Source organism: Pristiophorus japonicus, chromosome 15 (assembly GCF_044704955.1).
Source record: "Pristiophorus japonicus isolate sPriJap1 chromosome 15, sPriJap1.hap1, whole genome shotgun sequence".
Lineage (NCBI taxonomy): Eukaryota > Metazoa > Chordata > Chondrichthyes > Pristiophoridae > Pristiophorus > Pristiophorus japonicus.
In genome coordinates, this window is record NC_091991.1 from 105,333,029 (window position 1) to 105,351,074 (window position 18,046).

Genomic DNA, 18,046 nt, shown 5'->3' on the forward strand with positions numbered 1-18,046 from the left:
TCCCCTATGAGTGGAAATATCCTCTCTGCATCCACCTTGTTGAGCGCCCTCATTATCTTAAGTTTAAATAAGATCACCTCTCATTCTTCTGAACTCCAATGTGTATAGGCCCAACCTACTCAACCTATCTTCATAAGTCAACCCCCTCATATCCGGAATCAACCAAGTGAACCTTCTCTGAACAGCCTCCAATGCAAGTATATCCTTCCTTAAATACGGAGACCAAAACTGTACACAATACTTCAGGTGTGGCCAGTGGAGTTTGTGGTGGGAGTTTAGATGATGGATTCTGTCTTCCCAACATTGAGCTGGAGGAAGCAATAAAACACCCAAGACTGGATGACAGACAAGAAGTCTTAACAGCACAGAGGTAGTTGAGGCATTGAAAGGGGTGGTGGTGGTGAAGCTCAAGGAGAGGAAAAATTGGAATAAGAATTGTTCCTGGTCCATTTGCACATGCTTCCTAGCATGACTCAGAGCACCATTGGTAGAGATTTAGGACAAGGGTTGCTTACTCTTGAGACCTTGATGGTGTGTAGCCTGAAGAAACTAGAAAGGAGAAGAATAGTAAGGGAAGAAATTGGAAACCATACAACAAACAGTTACATGATATAATATTCCTATTGCTTTCTATATTTAAAATAAATTCTGTACATGATGCAGATACTACAGAAATACAGTAAAATATATTTGCTTTAATTTCCTTGAAATGCTAAATATGTAACTGAAAAATATAATTAAAATACTGAAACTAGACTGATGTGGGCTTTTTCACAAAAACCAGGACAATATTTATTGAGTGTGTTTGTTTTCTGGTAAAGATGTTTGAATAAAATGCATATATAAAGTGGAAGCATATCACAGTGGATATCCCTCCCAGGAATTTGAGTTTTTCTTCCTAAATAAATGATCTATAATATATCACATTTAGTTTTTAAAAAGCAATTTTATTTGCTGCCACATGATTAATTTATTTTGTCTGACTAACCCATAATATAATTTTGGATCAAAATTAGCTCCCGTCATGTTTTTGTAGTGTCTCCTCTTTTTCCTCCCTCAGGCAGAAAACAGTGCTGAAATCTTAATAATAGCTACGTATACACACAAGAATATGTAGAATATCTTTAGGGTATTCAGGTTCAAAGGATGAGTTTAATCTGCCAAGTCTTATAAAATGTAAATTATCAGTGCTGTGAACCTTTGGGATACTGCTTTACGTCTTTTAGCCTTAAAAACAGCCACTGATAACATACCATGGTTTATGCAGGTAAAGGTGGCTAAGCCAATCATCCAAATCTACTGTTTGAGAAAAATTTGCTGACCTGTATGAATGAATGTAGTTGTTCAAATATACAATTAAAGGTTAGCAGCGCTTCTGGTTTATTGTGACAAGTAAGTCAAATTCTTTTTATCACATGGGATTCCAGCTGTTTTTGGGGATTGCATTCAGTGATTCCTTCTGTTTTTCTCTTGCTCATAATTTATATCGGGTTTGTTATTCCCGATAATCAGGGCCATTTACAGTGACGGAATAAGTCAAATTCAATTTTATTATATAGGATTCTGAGGGATCTTACTGTTTTTTGGAATGAGCTTCCATTCTGTGATGCAGTCCCTTTTCCCATGAGAACCACAAACCAGCAGCTTTGAAGAAGACCTACATGAGTTTAACTCATTCTTGATAATCTGAAATGTGTATGTTGCATATCCTTTTGCACACAAACAAGTATTGATTTTTCTTGTATGCATAAGAATGAATGTCAAATGAGTTGAAAGAGATTATTGAGTGTGTTTGTTTTCTGGTAAATGAAATGCATGTAAAAGTGGAAGCATATCACAGTGGATAATACTGTGCTGGGTGCACATGTATCCAGAGGATTCTGTCATTTTTTTGTCATCTTTGAAAATCCACATTGGCATGTATTTTTGCCAAAGCTCTTGCCCAAGGCTTATATGCGAGATAGCAGATAGATATGCTTCAACTGTTCAAAAGAAAATAAGGAGTAGCAGCTGCTGAAACAAATCAAATCCACTAACTTTCCCATTTTCTTTCCTTTTGAACAGGGTAGTACACTGAGGAAGCGGAAGATGTATGAGGAATTCCTGAGCAAGGTCTCCATTTTGGGTCAGTTGTCAACTGTGGTTAATGTTGGTCATTGCCACACATGTAGCCTGTCTGGAGATCAGTCTTTGTTCAGACCTAAGCATTTTACTCAAGGGCCAAAAGACACTATCCTGTGGCTGACCTCAGTAGCCCCTGCAGCACAACACACAAAGAATGTGAAGTGGCTGACATTTCAGAACTTTTTCACACACATTGAGTACCATCAGTGGAATTCTGTGCCTGAGCTTTGTCCTGCAAGGTGTCTAAGCTGACTCAAGCAGTTTAATACAAATAGATAGACTGGTAATGATTTCATATGTGGGCAGCTGGAAAGTAGGATAGTGTGGTAATTAATCCATGACATCAACTGAAATGTTTGGTCACAGTGCGATTAGGAGATGAGAATGTATTCCACAGGAGGATGGTGTTGTACCCTCTTGTGTGCCTTTACACAGGCTAAGCAAACTAACTTTAAGGAGTTGAATGGGTTGGGGCTCTTTCTTTTAATGCTTTTATAGTCCTGTCAGGCTTTCTTAAAGATCCATTTGACTTCTTGCTTAAGGTTTTGTTTTTCTTTGATTATTTAGATAACCATGAAATTTGGTCATGTTCTTGATGTCCTTCAGTAGTAAAACAACAAAGATGTAATCCTCAATGATCAATCACCATTAGCAGAACACAAATTCCAGTTAGAGGGGAAAAAAGACACTGTGCCATTAAACATTGATTCTTTAGCACTGATATCACATTACTGCAAGTTTCTAAGGTACAGAGAACATAAGAAATAATCACAGCTGACAAACCTACATCTTCAAATTCACATCAAGTGACCATCTCCTATTATTTATTGATTTCAACCTATTTTCATTTTTATTACGTTCAGCTACTTTTTAAAAAACTTTCTGACTAAGATTCTATAATTTTTGAGAAGTGAATTACATTGTTCAAGTTCTTTTATGTTGAAGTATTTTTGAAAGAAACTAAATACATATCTAGGCTAGTGATTGTAGGATGTAGCAGTACTGTTATAAATATTATGAAAACGTTTAAAAAGGCTAAAACTTTGTTTCATTTTGGAAATTGCTATACGATTAATTTTGAAAAAATATAGGCTATCATCTTCAGTAATGGAAATGAAACTTGCTTGTGAAAGGAATTCAAGAATTAACTTCCTAAGGTCACCTTTTTTTCACATCCAGTTTGTGAAATTAACTTTCCTCCCTTTCTGTAACGAACATGAGTGATAATTAATCAGACATCAATATATGAGAAGGCATTTATCATGGGTTTTAAGAACATAAGAAATAGGAGCAGGAGTCGGCCATTTGACCTCTCGAGCCTGCTCCGCTATTTAATAAGATCATGGCTGATCTGATCATGGATTCAGCTCCGCTTCCCCGCCCGCTCCCCATAATCCTTTACTCATTTGTCGCTCAAAAATCTGTCTATCTCCGCCTTAAATATATTCAGTGACCCAGCCTCCACAACTCTCTGGGGCAGAGAATTCCAAAGATTCATGACCCTCTAAGAGAAGAAATTCCACCTCATTTCTGTTTTAACTGGGCGACCCCTTATTCTGAAACTATGCCCCCTAGTTTTAGATTCCCCCACGACAGGAAACATCCTCTCTGCATCTACCCTGTCGAGCCCCCTCAGAATCTTGTATGTTTCTATAAGATCACCTCTCATTCTGAGTATAGGCCCAACCTGCTCAGCCTTTCTTCATAAGTCAACCTATTCATCTCAGGAATCAACCTCATGAACCTTCTCTGAACTGCCTCCAATGCAAGTATATCCTTCCTTGAATAAGGGAACCAAAACTGTACGCAGTACTCCAGATGTGGTCTCACCAACAGTTGTAGCAAGACTTCCCTACTTTTATACTCCCATCCCCCTTGCAATAAAGAACATTCCATTTGCCTTCCTAATTACTTGCTGTACCTGCATGCTAACTTTTTCTGTTTCATGTACAAGGACCCCCCGATCCCTCTGTACCACAGCATTTTGTAATCTCTCCCCATTTAAATAATAATTTGGTAGGAAAAATAAAAAAACAAAGTGGATAACCTCACATTTTTCCACATTATACTCCATCTGCCAAATTTTTGCCCACTCACTTAGCCTGTTTATATCCCTTTGCAGATTTATTTGTGTCCTCACAATTAGCTTTCTCACCCATCTTTGTATCATTTGCAAACTTGGCTACATTACACTCGGTCCCTTCATCCAAGTCATTAATATAGATTGTAAATAGTTGCGGCCCCAGCACTGATCCCTGCAGCACCCCACTAGTCACTGTTTGCCAACTGGAAAATGGCCTATTTATCCCGACTCTCTGTTTTCTATTAGTTAGCCAATCCTCTATCCATGCTAATATATTACCCCCAACCCCGTGAGCTCTTATCCTGTGCAGAAACCTTCTATGTGGCACCTTATCGAATGCCTTCTGGAAATCCTTGCTTTAGTCGCTCACACTGGCATGCCTGTTTAGCTCCATCTTCGGCCATTCTGCTGGACTAAGGCTCTGGCATCTGGATGTGGATAGAGGTGTTTAAATTTGAATCACAATGGTTGAAGTGGTCCTTGGTTTCCAGGACAAGGCATTTTGAGCTGGTTTGTTAATTTCAAAATAAAATTGGATTCCTCTCGACTGTCCATTTAATGTATTTATTTTAAGAGATTCCTGGCCGTTCCCAACAACATTGTGATTTCTTTCAGATTAATGGCTCATATTTAAGTTATTAATTTTGGCCAAAGCTCCTTTATTATTGGATTTTGGTTGAACCTCGTTTTAGACTTTCTCAACCCTGCCAATTGGCTGCTATCATAACATCCACCCGGTATGCATCTCTGCTTTCCCTTGCTCCTTAAATGCCTGCTGGCTCTCAACTAGTAGCCTGTTCTGTGCTGCTCTTGTCTGCTTCCAGCTGGTTGTTGCCATTCATGCTGCTATTACTGTGGTTCACCAATCCAGCTACATCCTCTTAAAGTTCACTGCTGCCATAGCTCATTTTGGGCCATTAATGTCCCCATTTTCCCTGCCCTTGATGATACATGGTATGATATGTCCCATCTACTGAACTTTTCATCTCATTGTCAAAGGGAATCCCTTCATCATTGAATCATAGAATCATAAAAATTTACAGCACGGAAGGAGGCCATTTCGGCCCATCGTGTCCGCGCCGGCCAACAAAGAGCTATCCAGCCTAATTCTATTTTCCAGCTCTAGGTCCGTAGCCCTGTAGGTTACGGCACATCCAAGTACCCTTTATATGTGGTGAGGGTGTCTGCCTTTACCACCCATTCAGGCAGTGAGTTCCAGACTCCCACCACCCTCTGGGTGAAAACATTTCCCCTCATATCTCCTCTAAACCTCCCACCGATTACTTTAAATCTATGCTCCCAGGTTGTTGACCCCTCTGCTAAGGGAAACAGGTCCTTCCTATCCACTCTATCTTGGCCCCTCATAATTTTATACACCACAATAAGGTCTCACCTCAGCCTCATCTGTTCCAAAGAAAACAAACCCAGCCTATCCAATCTTTCCTCACAGCTAAAATTCTCCAGTCTAGGTAACATCCTCGTAAATCTTCTCTGTACCCTCTCTAGTGCAATCACATCTTTCCTGTAATATGGTGACCAGAACTGCACACAGTACTCCAGCTGAGGCCTAACTCGTGTTTTATACAGTTCAAGCATAATCTCCCTGCTCTTGTATTCTGTGCCTCGGTTAATAAAGGCAAGTATTCCATATCCCTTCTTAACCACCTTATCTACCTGCCCTGCTACCTTCAGGGATCTGTGGGCATGCAGATTCTCTACACTTCTCAGTGTCCTACCATTTAATGTGTATTCCCTTGCCTTGTTAGCCCTCCTCAAATGCATTACCTCACACTTCTGCGATTGAATTCCATTTGCCATTGTTCTGCCCACCTGACCAGTTCATTGATATCTTCCTGCAGTCTACAGCTTTCTTCATTACCTGCATTAACCACACAGCCAATTTGTGTATCATCTGCAAACTTCGTAAACATACCGCCAACATTCAAGTCTAAGTCATTGATATATACCACAAAAAGCAAGGGACCTAGTATTGAGCCCTGCGGAACCCCACTGGAACTGCCTTCCAGTCACAAAAACACCCATCAACCATTACCCTTTGCTTCCTGCCTCTGAACCAATCTTGGATCCAACTTGCCACTTTGCCCTGGATCCCATGGGCTTTACTTTCGTGACCAGTCTGCCATGTGGGACCTTATCAAAAGCCTCGCTAAAATCCATACACACTACATCAAACGCACTACCCTCATCGACCCTCTTGGTTACCTCCTCAAAAAATTTAATCGAGTTAGTCAGACAAGACCTTCCCTTAACAAATCCAAGCTGACTGTCCTTGATTAATCCGTGTCTTTCTAAATGAAGATTTATCCTGTCCCTCCGAATTTTTTCCAGTAATTTTCACACCACCGAGGTTAGGCCGACTGGTCTGTAATTACTTGGTGTATCCCTTTTTAAACAAAGGTACCACATTAGCAGTCCTCCGGCACCACACCGGTAGCCAGAGAGGATTGAAAAATGATGGTCAGAGCCACTGCTATTTCCTCTTTTGCTTCTCAACAGCCTGGGATACTTTCCACCCGGGCCTGGGGATTTATCTACTTTGAAAGCTGCTAAATCCCTTAATACTTCCTCTTTCACTATGTTTATTTCATCTAATATTTCACACTCCTTCCTGATAGCAATGTCTGCATCGCCCCTCTCTTTTGTGAAAACAGATACGAAGTATTTATTAAGAACCATATCCACTACTTCCGCCTCGACACACAGGTTACCTTTATGGTCTCCATTAGATATCCTCTTGCTCTTAATGTATTTATAAAACATCTTTGGATTTTCCTTGATTTTGCTTGCCAAAATTTTTTGGTGCTCTCTCTTGGCTTTCCTAATTTCCTTTTTAATTGCACCCCTGCACTTTCTATACTCCTCTACAGTTTCTGCAAATTTTAGCCTTTGGTATCTGTCATAAGCCTCCCTTTTTTTCTTTATCCTACCGTATATGTCCCTTAACGTCCAGGGATTTGTTAGTCCCACCTATTTTCTTTAAGGGAACATACTTTCTCTGAACCTTCCGGATCTCCTCCTTGAATGCCTCCCACTGCTCTGATACTGATTTACCTTCAAGTAGCTATTTCTAGCCCTCTATGGCTAAATCAACTCTCAACATAGCAAAATTGGCTTTTCCCCAATTGAGAATTTTGATTCTTGGTCTGTCTTTGTCCTTTTCCATAACTACCCTAAATGTAACTGAATTATGATCACGAGCACCAAAATGCTCTCCTGCTGATACCTCTTCCACCAACGCAGCTTCATCCCCTAAAACTAAATCTAGAACTGCCTCCTCCATTGTTGTGCTTGCTACATACTGGCTAAAAAAGTTCTCCTGAATGCATTTTAGGAAGTGTGCACCCTCTATGCCCTTCACGCTAATTTTATACCAGTTAATATTAGGGTAGTTGAAATCCTACTATTACAGCCCTATAGTTTTTACATGTCTCAGAAATGTGCCTACATATTTGCTCTTCTATCTCCCTCTGACTGTTTGGGTGTCTATATTATACATAAGAACAGAAGAAATAGGAGCAGGAGTAGGCCATTTGGCCCCTCGAGTCTGCCCTGCCATTCAATAAGTTCATGGCTGATCTGATCCTGGCTTCAACTCAACTTCCCCACCCACTCCCCATAAGCCTCGACTCCCTTATCATTCAAAAATCTGACTATCTCCACCTTGAATATATTCAAAGACCCAGCTTGCACTGCTCTCTGGGGCAGAGAATTCCAAAGATTCATGACTCTGTGAGAGAAGAAATTCCTTTTAATTTCTGTTTTAAATGGGCGGCCCCTTATTCTGAAACTATGCCCCCTAGTTCTAGATTCCCCCATGAGAGGAAACATCCTCTCTGCATCTACCCTGTCAAGCCCCCTCAGAATCTTATATATTTCAATAAGATCACTTCTCATTCTTCTAAATTCCAATGAGTATAGGCCAAGCACCTGTTCAACCTTTCTTCATATGACAACCCCTTCATCTGAGGAATCAACCTCGTGAACCTTCTCTGAACTGCCTCCAATGCAGGTATATCCTTCCTTAAATACGGAGACCAAAACTGTACGCAGGTCTCCAGCTGTGCTCTTAACAATGCCCTGTGCAGTTTGAGCAGGACTTCCCTGCTTTTATACTCTATTTCCCTTGCAATAAAGGCCAACATTCCATTTGCCTTCCTGATTACTTGCAGTACCTGCATGGTAACTTTTTGTGTTTCATGTACAATAATCCCCAGATCCCTTTGCATTTTGTAAACGCTCCCCATTTAAATAATAATTTGCTTTTTTATTTTTCCTACCAAAGTGGATAACCTCACATTTTCCCACATTATACTCCATCTGCCAAATTTTTGCCCACTCATTTAGCCTTTCTTTATCCCTTTGCAGATTCTTTGCATTCTCCTCACAACTTGCTTTCCCACCTACCTTTGTATCATCAGCAAATTTGGCTACGTTACACTCGGTCCCTTCATCCAAGTCATTAATATAAATTGCAAATAGTTGAGGCCCCAGCACTGATCCCTGTGGCACCCCACTAGTTACAGTTTGCCAACCTGAAAATGACCCATTTATCCCGACTCTCTGTTTTCTGTTAGTTAGCCAGTCCTCTATCCATGCTAATATATTACCCTAACCTCGTGAGCTCCTATCTTGTGCAGTAGTCTTTTGTGTGGCACCTTATCGAATGCTTTCTGGAAATCCAAATACACCACATCCACTGGTTCCCCTTTATTCACTCTGCTTGTTACATCCTCAAAGAACTCCAGCAAATTTGTCAAACACGATTTCCCTTTCATAAACCCATGCTGACTTGGACCGATCCTATCACTGCTTTCCAAATGCGCTGCTATTTCATCCTTAATGATTGATTCCAACATTTTCCCCACTACTGATGTCAGGCTAACCGGTCTATAATTACCCGTTTTCTCTCTCCCTCCTTTTTTAAAAAGTGGTGTTACATTAGCTACCCTCCAGTCCATAGGAACTGATCTAGAGTCGATAGACTGTTGGAAAATGATCACCAATACATCCACTATTTCTAGGGCCACTTCCTTAAGTACTCTGGGATGCGGACAATCAGGCCCCGGGGATTTATCGGCCTTCAATCCCATCAATTTCCCTAACACAATTTCCTGCTTTATAAGGATATCCTTCAGTTCCTCCTTCTCACTAGACCCACTGTACCCTAGTACATCCGGAAGGTTATTTGTGCCTTCCTTTGTGACGACAGAACCAAAGTATTTGTTCAATTGGTCTGCCATTTCCTTGTTCCCCATTATAAATTCACCTGACTCCAACTGCAAGAGACTTAGGTTTGTCTTCACTAATCTTTTTCTCTTCATATATTTATAGAAGCTTTTGCAGTCAGTTTTTATGTTCCCTGCAAGCTTCCTCTCGTACTCTTATTTTTCCCCTCTTAATTAAACCCTTAGTCCTCCTCTGTTGAATTATAAATTTCTCCCAGTCCTCAGGTTTGTTGCTTTTTCTAGCCAATTTATATGCCTCTTCCTTGGTTTTAATACTATTCTTAATTTCCCTTGTTAGCCACGGTTGAGCCACCTTCCCCGTTTTATTTTTACTCCAGACAGGGATGTACAATTGCTGAAGTTCATCCATGTGATCTTTAAATGTTTGCCATTGCTTATCCACCGTCAACCCTTTAAGTATCCTTTGCCAGTCTATTCTAGCCAATTCATGCGTAGTTGTATGCGGACAACGTGAGCTCCCATCTCTGGATGCGGGCCGATGCGTTGGTATTTATCCCATTACTCTCGGAAAACAGGGATATAAGTGGCTTATGATCAGTTTCCAATTCGAATTTTAGCCCGAACAGGTATTGATGCATTTTCTTTACCGCATTGACACATACTAACGCTTCTTTTTCAATCATGCTATAGGCTCTCTCAACCTTAGACAGACTCCTGGACGCATAAGCAAACGGTTGCAGTTTCACGAAATCATTAGCTTGTTGTAATACACACCCAACGCCATATGACAACGCCTCACATGCAAGTACCAAACGCTTACATGGATCATACAACACAAGCAATTTGTTTGAGCGTAACAATTTTTTCGCTTTTACAAAGGCATTTTCTTGGCTTTTGCCCCAAACCCATTCGCCCCCTTTTCGTAGTAAGACATGTAGTGGTTCTAGCAGTGTGCTGAGACCCGGTAAGAAGTTACCAAATTAATTCAAGAGTCCCAGAAACGACCGCAGCTCCATCACGTTCTGTGGCCTCGGTGCGTTCTTGATTGCCTCTGTCTCCACGTTGGTGGGCCTGATGCCGTCTGCCGCAATCCTCCTTCCCAAGAACTCCACATCAGGTGCCAGGAAAACGCACTTCGAGAGTTTTAAGCTGAGCTCCACGCGGCTGAGTCAACTAAGAACCTCCTCCGGGTTCTGCAGGTGCTCGACTGTGTTCCGACCTGTGACCAAGATGTCGTCCTGGAAGACCACGGTGTGTGGGACTGACTTCAGTAAACTTTCCATGTTTCTCGGGTATATCGCCGCCGCTGATTGGATTCCAAAAGGTCTTATAAACAAAAGACCTTTGTGCATGTTGATGCAGGTGTGGGCCTTCGATGATTCCTCCAGTTCCTGCGTCATGTAGGCTGAAGTCAGATCCATCTTTGTGAACGTCATTCCTCCCGCCAGCATTGCAATGAGGTCGTCGGCCTTTGGTCGTGGGTATTGGTCCTGCAGGGAGAAACAATTGATAGTTCCTTTGTAATCGCCACAGATTCTGACGGTGCCGTCTCCCTTGAGGACTGGGACAATAGGACCGGCCCACTCGCTCAACTCGATCGGTGAAATGATGCCCTCTCTTTGCAGCCAGTCTAGCTCGATCTCTACCCTTTCTCTCATCATGTACGGTACTGCTCTCACCTTGTAATGGATGGGTCGCGCCCCCGGAATTAGGTGGATCTGCACTTTTGCTCCTTGGAATTCCCCGATGCCTGGTTTGAACAGCGAAGGAAATTTGTTTACGACCTGGGCACACGATGTGTCGTCAGCGGGCGATAGCGCTCAGACGTTGTCCCACTTCCAGCGTATCTTTCCCAGCCAGCTCCTGCCGAGCAGCGTGGGACCATCGCCCGGTACCACCCAGAGTGATAGCTTGTGCACCGCTCCATCGTAGGAGATCTTTACGGTAGCACTGCCAATTACAGGAATCAGTTCTTTAGTGTAAATTCTTAGTTTCGTGCGAACTGGAGTTAAGACTGGCCTTGAGGCCTTGTTGCGCCACAATCTTTCGAAAGTCTTTTTGCCCATGATGGACTGGCTCGCGCCTGTGTCCAGCTCCATTGACACCGGGAGTCCATTTAATTCAACATTCAGCATTATCGGGGGGCAATTCGTGGTGAATGTGTGCACCCCATATACCTCTGCCTCCTTTATCTGAGACTGGTTTGTCGTGATCCTCCGTGGATCTGTCCTCCTCTGCAACATGGTGGTTTGCAGGTTTAACAGGCTTTGCAGCTTGCCTGCACACTTGTTGGAGGTGTCCCATTGTTCCACAGCCCTTGCAAACGTACTCTTAGAATCAGCATGAATGGAAACGATGATCACCCCCGCAGCGCCAACAAGGTGTTAATGGCCTTGCATTCATCACCCTTGATGGTGGACTCTGAGTCATCTGCGGACGTGCAGCTGCAGATATGTGTGACCTGCCCTATATGTTACGATTCGAAAACAAGATCACTTTGTTCACAGTACTTGTAGCAGCAGTTGTGTGCTGAGAGATATTCTTAGTATTGTCACTGGTGGCAATGAATGCCTGCGCTATCGCTATGGCCTTACTCAAGGTTGGGGTCTCCACAGTCAAAAGTTTGCGAAGTATGGTTTCATGGCCAATGCCAAGTACAAAAAAAATCTCTTGAGCATGTGCTCCAAATGTCCTTCAAATTCGCAGTGTCCTGCAAGGCATCTTAGCTCAGCGACATAACTCGCCACTTCCTGGCCTTCAGACCTTTTGTAGGTGTAGAACCGGTACCTCGCCATCAGAACGCTTTCCTTCGGGTTCAAATGCTCTCGGACCAGTGTGCACAAATCGTCGTACGATTTCTCCGTGGGTTTCGCTGGAGTGAGCAGATTCTTCATAAGGCCATACGTTGGTGCCCCACAGACGGTGAGGAGGATCGTCCTTCGTTTGGAAGCACTCTCTTCCCCATCTAGCTTGTTGGCCATGAAGTATTGGTCGAGTCGCTCCACAAAAGTTTCCCAATCATTTCCCTCTGAAAATTTCTCCAGGATGCCCAATGTTCTCTGCATCTTTGGGTTCGCTACCTGTATCTCGGCGCCAGTTGTTGTGTATGGAGAAAGAGTCAGACTGAACACTGTGAGCTCAAAGTAAAGTGTGACCGTAGTCTTTTATTGCAGGTCTCCAGAGTGCCTCTCCAACCTGTGAAGCCTCCTTAAATAGCTGTGCTCCCAAGGGATTATGGATCCCTTGGGACTCTAGGGGATGAGCCCTCTGGTGGCTGTACAGAGTAAGTACAAGTCCACATATATAACACTACCCTCATCGACTCTCTTGGTTACCTCCTCAAAAAATTCAATCTGGTTAGTCAAACACGATTTTCCCTTAACAAATCCGTGCTGACTGTCCCTAATTAATCCTTGCCTATCCAAATGCAGATTTATCCTGTTTCAGGATTTTTTCTAATAATTTTCCCACCACTGAGGTTAGGCTGACAGGCCTATAATTACACGGCCTATCCCTTTTTCCCTTCTTAAACAAGGGTACTACATTAGCAGTCCTCCAATCCTCCGGCACCATGCCCAGATCCAAAGAGGACTGGAAAATGATGGTCAAGGCATCTGCTATTTCCTCTTTTACTTCGCTCAACAGCCTGGGATGCATTTCATCCGGGCCTGGGGACTTACCTACTTTCAAAGCTGCTAAACCCCTTCCTCGCTCACTATATTTATTTCATCCAGAATTTCACACTCCTCCTCGATAGCAGTATCTGCATTACCCCTTTCCTTTGTGAAAACAGATGCAAAGTATTCGTTAAGAACCCTACCAACATCTTCTGCCTCCTCACAAAGATTACGCTCATAGTCTCTAATAGGCCCTACCCTTTCCTTAGTTACCCTCTTACTCTTAATATGTAGGCAAATTGCTGTGAAGTCTAAAAATCATAGGGTAATAATAGTAGGTGATTTTAACTATCCAAATATTGATTGGGACATCTTAGGGTTTTCCTTAATTTTACTGGCCAAGAATTTCTCATGCTCTCTCTTAGCATTCATAATATCCTTTTTAATTTTACCTCTTATCTTTCTATATTCCTCTAAAGATTCTAAAGCATTTAGTCGTTGATTTGTGACATAAATGTTCCTTTTTTTCTTAATCCTCCCCTAAAAGTCCCTAGACATTCAGGGGGCTCTAGAATTATTTCTCCCAGCTTTTTTCTTTAAGGGTACATGTTTGGCCTGAATCTTTCGGATCTCTTCCTTGAATGCCTCCCACTATTCCGACGCCGATTTACCCACAAGTAGCTGTTTCCAGCCCACTGTGGCCAAATCACTCCTTAACTTAGCAAAATTAGCTTTTCCCCAATTCGGAACTTTTATTCCAGGCCTATTCTTGTCCTTATCCATAACCAACTTGAATCTAATTGAATTATGGTCACTGGCACCCAAGTGCTCTCCCACTAATACCCCTTCAACTTGCCCAGCTTCATTCCCCAAAACTAAATCCAAGACTGCCCGCTCTCGTGTTGGGCTTGCTACATACTGACTAACAAAGTTCTCTTGAATGTATTTCAAGAATTCCACACTCTCTATACCCTTCACACTAAATTTGTCCCAATCAATATTTGGATAGTTAAAATCCCCTACTATTATTACCCTATGGTTTTTAGACTTCACAGCAATTTGCCTACATATTTGATCCTCTATCTCCCTCCCACTGTTTGGGGATCTATAATACACTCCCAGCAGTGTGATCGCCCCTTTTTTATTTTTCAATTCGACCCATATGGCCTCATTTGATGATCCCTCTGACAAATCATCCCTCCTCACCGCTGTAATAGTTTCTTTAATCAGTACCGCAACCCCCCCCCCCCTTTTTTACCCCTCTCTCTATCTTGTCTAAACATGCTGTAGCCAGGAATATTAATCTGCCAAACCTGCCCCTCTTTCAGCCATGTTTCTGTAATGACTATAGTGGTATATACTTTAATGCAATGAGTATAGCAAATAAGGCGGATGACCTAAAAGCACAGGTAGACACCTGTGCTTTTAGGTCATCCGCCTTATTTGCTATACTCCTTGCATTAAAGTATATACCATTCAGCACAGGAAGACCTCCTTGCTTACTACATACTCACACTTATTTCCTGTCTGACAGATTCAGTTTCTAGATTCTTGCTATCCAACCTCTGCTTTACTTCCTTCCCTTTTGGATTCATTCTCAGGTTCCCACCCCCCTGCCAAGCCAATTTAAACTCTCCCCAACAGCACTAGCAAAACTCCCCGCGAGGATATTGGTCCCAGCGCTGTTGAGGTGCAACCCACCCGGTTTGTACAGGTCCCATCTCCCCCAGAAATGGTCCCAATGCCTCAAGAATTTAAAGCTTCCCCTCCTACACCAATTTTACAGCCATGTTTTCATCCTCTCTATCCTTCTATTCTTATACTCATTAGCACGTGGCACCGGTCGTAACTCGGAGATTACTACCTTTGAGGTCCTACCCTTTAATTTTTTTCCTAGCTCCATAAATTCTTCCGGTAGGGCCTCATCCCTCATTTTACCTATGTCGTTGGTCCCGATATGGACCATGACCTCTAGCTGTTTACCCTCCCCCCAGGATGCCCTGCATCCGCTCCGTGACATCCTTGACCCTGGCACCAGGGAGGCACAAAACCATTCGGGAGTCACGTCTACGTCCGCAGAAATGCCTGTCTGTTCCCCTAACTATAGAATCCCCTACCACTTGGGCTTTTTTGTTCTTCGTCCCTCCTCCCTGTGCAGCTGAGCCACCCGTGGTGCCTTGGAATTGGCTCTGGCTGCACTCCCCAGAGGCATCATCGTCCTTACCGATGAGCTAAAAAAGTTGAGTCTTTGACACTGCCCCATGTAACATGTCTTCTATTTTGCTGCCTGGCTTTTTGGTAGTATTCATATTGCACCACTAATATTCATCAGTTGTGGCCATTAAATATTGATCACTGCAGTTTTTGCTAAACATGTTCAAGACAATGATTGTCCCTCAGAAATGGTGCAATTATACATACTTTGGAATATGTGCCCCTCGTCATTGATAGGCGTGAGAGCAAATTCCTTGGCCCTTTTCTGCACCAACGGACATTCTAGGTCAAATGTGATTTTCTAGTGTCCACTGGGACTTACATGCCTTTGAGAAAGATTGTGTTAGATGGTTTTGCAACTGTGAATACAAGGTGCTCCCTTTTGGTCTGTCATTGATTGAAATCTCTTTGAGGTTAAGCACCTGTACTGAAATGATTAACTTAGCAGGGCTCCCGTCTAAGAATTTTTAAGTAAGAAAGACTTTAATTTGTATAGTGCCTTATCCTGTCTCTCAAAAATGTCGCAAAGTGCTTCACAAGAAGTAAATTACTTTTTGAAGTGAGTTACTATTGTTAAGTAGACAATTCAGCAGTCATTTTGCACCAGGAAGGTACCACAAAAAACAATAAAATGAATGACCAGCTAATCTTTTTTTGATGGTGTTCGTTGAGGCAGAAATGTTGACCAGGACACTGTGGGAACTTCCTTCTCTTTGACTATCGCCATGGGATCTTTAACTTCCACCTGAACCAGCAAAACAGCTCTGTTTAATGTCTGTATGACAGCACTTGCTTTTAGTACTGTACTAAAGTGCCAGTCTAGTTTATGTGACAAAGTCCTGGTTTGGGCTTAAACCTATAACCTAACTTGGAAGTGAAAGTGTCACCAACTGAACCAAGTTTACCCTCAAACACTTTACACTCTGTTCTGATTCTGTCCCACTTAGCATGGTGGTAGTGCCACACAACACGATGGAGGCTAACCTCACTGTGAAGACAGGACTTTGTCTCCACAAGGACTGTGCCGTGGTCACTGCTACCAATGCTGTCATGGACAGCTGCATCTGTGACAGGTAGATTGGTGAGAATGAGGTCAAGTAGGTTTTCCCCTCATGTTGGTGCTCTTGCCACCTGCCACAGGCCTAGTCTGGCAGCTATATCCTTCAGGACTCTGCCAGCTCAGTCAGTAGTGGTGCTACCGAGCCATTCTTGGTGATGGACATTTAAGTCACCCACCCAGAGTACAGTCTATGCCCTTGCTGCTTCTTCCAAATGGTGTTCAACATGGAGGAGTACTGATTCATCAGCTGAGGGAGGGCGATAGGTGGTAATCAGCAGGAGGTTTCCTTGCCCATGCTTGACCTGAATTCATGAGACTTCATGGGGTCCAGAGTCAATGTTGAGGATTCCCAGGGCCACTCCCTCCCGACTGTGTACCACTGTGCTGCCACCCCTGGTGGGTCTGTCCTGCCGGTGGGACAGAACATACCCAGGGATGGTGATGGAGGAGTCTGGGACATTGGCTGAAAGGTATGATTCTGTGAGTGTGACTATGTCAGGCTGTTGCTTGACTAGTCTGTGGGACAGCTCTCCCAATTTTGGCACAAGTCCCCAGATGTTAGTGAGGAGGACTTTGCAGGGTTGACTGGACTGGGTGTCATGTCCAAAGATGCCAGGTGGTCCTTCCAGTTTTATTCTACTTATTATTTATTGTCATGGTTTGTTACAACTGAGTGACTCGCTAGGCCATTTCAGAGGGCAATTAAGAGTCAACTACATTGCTATAGGCCAGACCGGGTAAGGACAGGAGGTTTCCTTCCCTAAAGGACATTAGTGAACCAGATAGGTTTTTATGCCAATCTGATAGTTTCATGGTTACCATTACTGATACTAGCTTTTTATTCCATATTTATTTCATTAACGAAATTAAAATTCCTCAGCTGCCGTAATGAGATTTGAACTTGCGTCTCTGGATCATTAGTCCAGGCCTCTGGATTACTAGTCCAGTAATATAACCAGCATGCTACTGTTCCCATTAGATCAGATCAAAGCTCTGCAGTCCTGCTACATCCAGTCATGAATGGTGGTGGACAATAAAACAACTAACAGGAGGAGGAGGCTCCATGAATATCCCCATGCTCAATGATGGCGGAGCCCAGCGTGGGAGTGCAAAAGACAAAGGTGAAACATTTGCAACCATCTTGAGCCAGAAGTGCCGAGTGGATGATCCATGTTGGCCTCCTCCTGAGGTCCCCACCATCAGTCTGCCACCAATTCAATTCACTCCAAATGATATAAAGAAATGGCTGAGCATGCTGAATACAGCAAAGGTTAGGGGCCGCGACAAAATCCTGGCAGTCGTGCAGAAGACCTGTGCTCCAAAACTAGCCGCACGTCTGGCCAAGCTGTTCCAGTACAGCTGCAACACTGGCATCTATCCGACAATGTGGGAAACTGCCCAGGTATGTCGTGTCCACAAACATCAGGAAAATCCAATCCGGCCAATTCCCACCCCATCAGTCTACTCTGAATCCACAGCAAAGTGATGGAAGGTGTCGTCAACAGTGTTATCAATTGTCACTTACACACCAATAACCTGCTCAGTTTGGGTTCTGCCAGGACCACTCGGCTCCAGACCTCATTACAGCTTTATCATAGAATGGTTACAGCACAGAAGGAGGCCATTCAGCCCATCGAGCCTGTGCCGGCTCTCTGTAAGAGCACTTCAGCTAGTCCCACTCTCCTGCCCTTTCCCCGTAGCCCTGAAAATGTTTTCCCTTCAGGTACTTATCCAATTCTCT

At 43.1% G+C, this 18,046-nt stretch overlaps 1 protein-coding gene across 3 annotated transcripts in view; it reads left to right on the forward strand.

Annotated features, from left to right (window-relative positions):
- Positions 1-18,046, forward strand: part of prkar1b (protein kinase, cAMP-dependent, regulatory, type I, beta) — a 314,879-nt gene that overhangs the window by 219,356 nt on the left and 77,477 nt on the right. For all 3 annotated transcript variants that reach the window (XM_070900752.1, XM_070900754.1, XM_070900753.1), the window contains one exon: positions 2,065-2,125. In XM_070900752.1, the coding sequence (XP_070756853.1) occupies positions 2,065-2,125 (61 nt within the window). The remainder of the gene's footprint in view (positions 1-2,064; positions 2,126-18,046) is intronic.